This window comes from Sander vitreus, chromosome 20, assembly GCF_031162955.1.
Source record: "Sander vitreus isolate 19-12246 chromosome 20, sanVit1, whole genome shotgun sequence".
Classification (NCBI taxonomy): domain Eukaryota; kingdom Metazoa; phylum Chordata; class Actinopteri; order Perciformes; family Percidae; genus Sander; species Sander vitreus.
This window is the reverse complement of record NC_135874.1, coordinates 17,311,959-17,319,574: the sequence shown is the minus strand read 5'-3', so window position 1 is coordinate 17,319,574 and position 7,616 is coordinate 17,311,959. Positions and strand designations below refer to the sequence as shown.

Here is a 7,616-nt window from a genome sequence, read left to right as displayed (position 1 = left end):
CAAAAAGCATCATTCTGAAATTAAACTGGAAAAAGGTCACACAGGGTCCTGTTTAAGAGGATCCTACTAATCTGCACTCTGAAGCAGATCACCTATAGAGGCAGGAATGAAAGGAATGCATTAAGTGGATCTGACTACCACTCCTGTCTCATCATTAACAGCCACACATTAGGAGAATACAACTTAGTGTTCAGACTTTTTTATGTGTGCAGTGGAACATTCTGCGGCCAATGTACACGGTTATTAGATTTAATGACTGCAATTTTCTGTTCTCATCTATGATCCTCAGGTTAATACAAAGAGTGGCCCTGTTGTGCTGCTTCCTCATGCAGGACCATAAACACAAATAAAAACAATGGGATGCAATCCAGCTGCATATTGAAAAATTGAGACGAATTATGATACAGTTCTTGGCCTCAGTTTGCCAAATAACAGTTGTGGTTAGAACTATAAAAAAAAAAGTATATCTACAAAAATATCGATGACATCGAAAAACTGGTAATTAAATATGTTTAAATCCAGTCATTTTTCTCTCAACCCCCCTAGTAGCCTAGTGACATCCCAGCAATGATGCATCTTGATAGCAGGGCTTCACATGGATTAAGCCTTTCTTAGGGTCTCATGGTGTCATTCATCTCAAGATCCTGGGTCCGGCTCTCTGTCAGCTCACATCCATCCAGCAGACTAAGTAACTGCTCTTCAGTGAGGTCTGGTGACTCATTCTGTAGGAAGAAACAAGCATAATGTATGTATGATTTCAAAAATATATATGATTTTAGACCAAAGGGTTAAAGACAGAAGCCCCACTTTATTACACTGTATGCTAACCCCCTGGGTAAAGCTTTATTTGTGGTTGTGCGAATTAAGGCTCCAGGCAGATCTTTCGCTGTAGCCTACAAGTTACTGTTGCTTTGCATCTCTTTATTAAACGTACCTGCTATTATTTTGAGTCTTATTTCTATTTTTATTTTTTGTGATTAACATTTTTTTAACATACAAAATAACTCGCAACATGAACAACCCCCCCCCCCCCTTCGTCACCACCCAGCACCCATCCAGACAAAAATCAAGAAAAGATGACACAGTAACTACAATATCCCAGATCACTCAACAAAACCAAACATCACAACATACCAAATAAACATATGTATAAATGACACAATAAGAACATAAACATCTCCCCCAACCATAGACTGTATATTATTAATTAGTAATTATATTAACAGTCTATGCCCCCAACACAAAGCTTCTTAGGCCTGAAGTTTATACTTGTGCATTGGTGTGCGTCGATCTGTAACAGCAGGCCGACGTGTGTGTGCGTGGGGAGTGTGTGGTAGAGAGAGTGAGAGAGTGATGGCGATTAGCTTCTGAGCTAGTAGTGACTCTAGACTAGAGGCATAGTGAGTGTGAGAGCAGTTCTTGACTCTCTGTTGTCCAGCCACCTCGGAGAGGAGACCGAAGACGGCGAGAAAATCAACACATATACTGGAGCGGGTACGTTTTTCATGGACTTTCATGGACAGACGCCAGCTTAGCCAGAAGCCACGCCGCCACTAGCGTGCATGAACTTCAGTAACGTTAGCTCAGATGCTAATCTTCGGCTAGTACAGTCTTGATCTTTGGAGAGGATGACAGAGAACCAGCTAGCGCACTTGGTGACCAGGTAAAGCCCAGCTGCACCTCTGGCGACGTGGGAGGAAAGAGACTGTTTTCACCTGACTGTTCAAGGGACTGTTTACTGCGGACCCGTGGTCTCCGCAGACAAACGTCAGCGGGGTGAGTAACCCTACAATTGCGGCCACATTCATCGGCAGACATTTTTGTGGCCCAACGCACGCCAGCCACGAGCTGGCCTGTAACGGATGTTACATTTAAAAGACAATTCTCTCTTTTTGTTTATTTTGTTTAAAGTGTGGGCCCACTTGTATCTTGTGCATTTTCATATTGTGATTGTTGATCTTTTGAGTGACATAACGCTAGGTGAGAGTGTTTAAAAATTCCTTTAAAGGCCCTGACACACTGTCATAAACACCAAGCCGACGGTCGGCCGTCAATCAATCCAACACACATAAGAGCTGTCAAAAGGGGTCAAAGATTATGTTTGAATGGTCTAAAAACACAGGTTTGAACTATTGGAATAACTATTTTTGCACATGTCCATAAGATGGCAAACGTAGCATACGAGATATACATAGTACTTGCTTAGGCATATTTATTCCAACATAACATGTCTTTTAAAGGATCTCTACATACCTACAAATTTTTTGTAGAGTTTTTTTGTGATTGTTGTGGGCAAAAATCCTTGATTGTGCGGCACGTTTTCTTAAAAAATGCGATGGAATATGCGGGATATTTATGTAATTTTATGCGATGAAATTGTGGGAACTTGCAAAAACTGCGGTTTCATCATGGCTTCATTGCAGGGTTTGCAGCTTTCATAACGTTCCCATGGCAACAGGGGAAAATGGCTGCTCTTGTGTGAAGTAAACGCAACATTTTTCAACTTTCTGCTAAGATATATGTGACTTTTTTGCAACGAAAATGCGGGGATTATGAAATCATGCAAGCCCCGCATATTTTGCGCGGAAATTGGCAATTTATGCGGCGAAATTTGAAAAAACGCAGCCCCCGCATTAATATGCAGACTTGGGCTGATTATGCATTGAATTATGCGATCGCATAATCGTGGATTTCTGGAGGGACTGGTATATCATAGCAAAGCTATCCGGTTTCCCTTGTGTTGTTGAATGATGAATAGATTACCGCCCCCTGCTGGTATGGGGAGTTATTTCATTGCACGCATTCAAAAAACGTACGTCGTACTTGGCAGTCGGCTGTAGTCTGTGCGGTGTCGGGCTGTTATGGGGTGCTGCCGTGCTATCGCTAGCTATAGGTGGACAAATTACCCATTATTTGCTGTTTAAATCACTGCAGGAATTGACACATTAGATGAAGCATGGCATGGCATGGCATAGCATCGGCTGCTCTAATTCACATTAAACTGAACATTTCCATTGACAGTGAAGTGAGACACGGTGAATGGGACTTTTATGGGAATATTTATGTTGACGTTTATGTCCTCATTCATCTTGTTTCCTTTTTGCACAGCTGCTTGCAGTTGACACACCTGTAACGTTAAACATGTTGCAATGTAAGCTAACTAATTAGCGTTGTTGTCCCTATGGCTGTTACTGCGTAGCGATCATAGACCGTATATAAGATGTAGCGATAGATTGCTTGAATTGGAGGACAGAAGTTGATCCACGTTTCCCCACTTTTTGCCACAGCTGATAAATTATCCGGACTTTTTTCAGCGGATTGATAGCTGCTGTCCTCCAGAATGAAAAGAACTGCGTCCATGACAACGCTCTACTATGCATGGCAATGGTGTGTTATACTTAGCAAGAAAATAAAATATAAATATCAAGAAAATATCAAGAAAATAACCGACCGCAGAATGCCTTAGAATTCAACCAAGCCCTGTAATAATGGGTTTTAAAACTTAGTTGTTGACAAATCCAGACAATGTGTTATATTAATGCATGACATGTGATAAAAGTGGCAGTTCATAATAATATTGCTGCACTCCTCCCCCTGTGCCTAGTTGGAAGCCGCCTGGGGAAAACACTTCCAGTTGGATGTAACTATTGTTTTTCTAACTGATAAGTCTTCTACTTCTACTAGGCAGCCTTCTGGGAGTGCATGTGAGCTCAAGGGGAAATGCCAACCTTCTTAAAGTAGGTCATAAGAGAAAGGGTTCAGAATGTGAAAAAATGTCAATATCTATTCATGGGAGTGATATGCTTTCTGGCAACTGTAATTTCTGATATCAAATTAATATTGGCTATGTAAACTTTTAATTAACTTAATCATAATAACAAGGTGAGACATGAACCATTTACCTATATGCACGAGTGCTCATAGAAAGTTGGATTGAGTTAGTTTGAGGTTGCTGTACTTTTGTTTAGACAGCTGCAACCCAACTGTCAATTTGTTTGATAAATATCACCTCATTACCTTTTTTATGAAGCCAGACCTTAAATCTCTGGGTTGAATAGTAATCATTGTCATCTTTCTCTCAGCATGTGCACTCGTGTTTCTAGCTGTCATCCCACTCTGAACAGAACGTTCCTGGCCTTTAAAGAAGAGATGTCTTGATCTAGTTATTCGGTCCCTGATCCTGATGAGTCATAAGGCGTAATAAATAACTTGTTTCTTTTGGCCATATGGCAGCGGAACAAGTAGTGAGCTTTAAAGGTGCTAGTAGGTGGATTTTGTTGCCTCTGGACAGAATCAGGCTAGCGGTTTACCCCTGTTTCCGGACTGCATGCTTAACTAAGCTGACTGACTGTACTTTAGTGCTATTAATCTGCACTTCTAATTCTGTGCAATAAAGTGAACAAGCATTTCCCGAAAATTTTAAATTATTTATTTAATATAGAAGTATTTATTAGGGCAGTTTTGAGATCTACAGATCAAGTTCAAATGCAAACCTATTAATAACTTGTACTATTTGGGTGTTGGAAAAAATACAGCCTACACCAGTGTGACCAATCTCAGGCACTCTGTTCTGAGACAGAGAGAATATTATGTCTGTACAGTTGCTAACGTCTTCCCCCCATCCCGCGAGACAAAATCACATTCCTTTTGTATCATCTATCCACTGAAGCTAATACTCATCGATCATTTGTATTCCTCCTCTGACCAGACCACCCTCTGAAACTCTCCAGCACCTCGCCACGACCCAGTTGCTGATAGACATCTCTACCAGACAAATCCTGTCAATTTTCAAAGTCCTCCACAATGTAATGATACCCTCTAGTTCATGACAGGTTGGGCCATGTTCCCTGCAATTACTCAAGCTGCTGCAAATCCTCTCCTGCCAATGGACAGGAGACCAAAGGCACCATGGACACATTCCAGCCTCTATGCCCCCTGCAGCACTGCATGTTGTTCTCCTTTGACATGCATGTAGCAAAGACATGGCCCTTTGCCTTTGAAGCCAAGAGAGGGGGGCTGTAAATCAGGAAGAGAGGACCATGAGTTTGCAGTGAACATGCCGTTTTTTAGGTCGGGTAGAGTTGACTCTCGGCCACTTCTTCGTGACCTCCTTCTTCTGAATGTATCGACTGGAACACTATGAAGCGTATACTGCCCCCATCAGTTCCGGAAGAGGCGCAGCACCGATGCTGCTAAGACTGTCATCGTCGCCAACGGTGCCTACGGTGCCTACGGTGCTTCAAAAAATAGGCATCGTCTGTGTTTTGTCATTTTAGAACCGGAAGGTGTCGGTAGTATCGGTTCTTGTGATATCCCTAGTGTCACTGATCTGTCTGATCAGTAGACGTTGTCACTTGATCACTGTAATTGTTGGCCCACGGGCCAACTCCGGCCCAGTGAACAGTTCTGTTTACAAATAGCCTATTTAAGCCAAAATTAGGGTGACCAGATTTCCCGGAACTAAAACCGGGACACGCTTTTTAACGTAAACTTGTGCGGGCATTGCAACAATGTTTTCAAATATAGCCTACATTGTATCGCTGGCTGCACAGATTATGCAGAACGCTACGATTGACTGACACACACACACACACACACACACACACACACACACACACACACACACATTGTTAAAATCATACGCTGGACGCTTTATTAGTCTTTCTCCATGGGTTTAGTTAATGATCGGGCTATAATAAGACCTCGTCGGCTATGTAATCGCTGACAACCGGGACAGTGTCATAATGGTTGGTGTAAACTGGGACATTTTAGCGTCCCGACAGGCTTTTGTTGGGACTCGGGACACGCAATTCAAACACACCGTGTTCGCCAACAAAACATGTAATCAAACAAATGCACAAGTAGCCTAGCTGCCTGGCTAGGCTTACAATGAAATCCAATGTCCGAACATGCTAGCGATTAGCCTGTCAGCTGAAAAGTTTGAGTGTTTAAACTAACATATACAGTGGTGTATTTAGTGGTGTATGTGCCCTGACTAAGTTTGTGTGTCATATAAATCACAATTCGTGTTGATACCAATGTTCATGTAGAAACATTTTAATCACTTACAAATTTTCATGATACAGCACTGATAACCTCCGCCATCTTGGTCAGACTTTTTTTGTAACTCCCTTGATTTGTTTCCAGTGAGATATTATTGGCCTTATGACTTTACTGTTGCTGCTCTTTAGTTTAAAATATACATTCTAATCCTGTTCTGAATTTATTCTTTTTTAAGAACATATCTTTTTTTATAGCAATTATTTAGTAATAAAATAAACCAGTAAGAGTATCGATAACGAACCAAACTGATAAGGAGTAGGTTAGGGTTAGGGTTAGCTTATGTATTGAAGTTATGTATTAATTTCTATTGCTTTAGCTTTAGATAAAAACATAAAACAGTGCACGTTCTAGCTTACAGTCCTGAAGAACACTCATATTAACACTAGTCGTTGGTGGCCAACCAACATGTCTTACTGCCCCCCCATTCAAAGCAGTCTAGAATCGGGCCTGTTCATTTCCATGTTTATTCCACATTTTAATACTTATAATTGACACCACACTCACAGAAAACAATGATTTGCTTGGAAGTGTAACTTAAATTTGCAAATAACAAACATAAGTGAGCCACTGCAACTTGAGACTTATGGAACACACAAAAGAAATGTTAGTGTTTTGAGTGTTTCGTGAATGGGGCAATAAAAAGTAAAGTACTAGTAAAGAGTATTAATGGCCAGAAATGCCTTTAACCAGTACCAGCCGGTGAGATGGGAACTACAAATTAGAATTTCCAACACAGACGAGCGAAAGAGAAGGAAGAAAGTGTGTGTTTTTTACTGTTGTGACAAAATGCTGTGACTCTTTAAAAGTGGTTGACCTCAGGTGGCCTTAATACTAGGGAGGCCAAGGGTGTGTGTGGGTGACTGATGTGTGTTTTCCTGTCTGTCTACTCTCTAAAGAACCAGTCATACAAACAGCCACTTCAGCTCTTTACAGTACTTGGCTTCAGCTTCCCAATAGACACCACTTTCATTTCTGTAAAGAGCTGCGTATACAGGAAATCTGTCCAAGGAAAATACATGATATGTTTGATTGAGGAGTACCCTACTTCCACTGGGTTATCACTGAGACAGGAACAGCAATGTTAAGCCTGGTTGGAAGTTTGTCAACACAGCATTATCATCAGATTCCACAAGGAAACGGATGAATAGAGCAGGAGAAGATAAAACCTTTTTCAGAACTAGACAAGCTTTTGTTTTTAAGCTGCCATAAGTGGCTTTTGTGCAGACAAACACGTTGTAAGAGAAGTAAATACATACATACAAATTCTTATTTTTTGTTAACCACTGCTGAGTTAAAGGAAGTGTGTAGCTGTGTGAGCTGCTACACTTGAGGCTGGTTTTGGAGTTATTCCCAAACATACATCCTCTGGCAAAAACATGTGAAATACAAGAGAAAACTACTGAGAATAAATAACAATGGAAAAATTAAATGAACTGAAAGAAACCCATACATATTCATTACTGTGTTCTGTCCAATATTGAACTTTTTGTTAAAGTGCATTCAAACACTGCTGCTTTTTTAAAGTTTCTCCTAATATTTCTCCCTCACAGGGC

The 7,616-nt window shown here is 40.9% G+C and overlaps 1 protein-coding gene across 1 annotated transcript in view; it reads right to left on the bottom strand.

Annotated features, from left to right (window-relative positions):
• Nucleotides 1–321: 321 nt before the first annotated feature.
• fsip1 (fibrous sheath interacting protein 1) overlaps nucleotides 322–7,616 on the bottom strand; it is a 41,018-nt gene continuing 33,723 nt past the window's right edge. Inside the window, exon 10 of the mRNA XM_078276710.1 lies at nucleotides 322–722. Coding sequence (XP_078132836.1) covers nucleotides 612–722 — 111 coding nt within the window. The 3' untranslated portion in view covers nucleotides 322–611. The remainder of the gene's footprint in view (nucleotides 723–7,616) is intronic.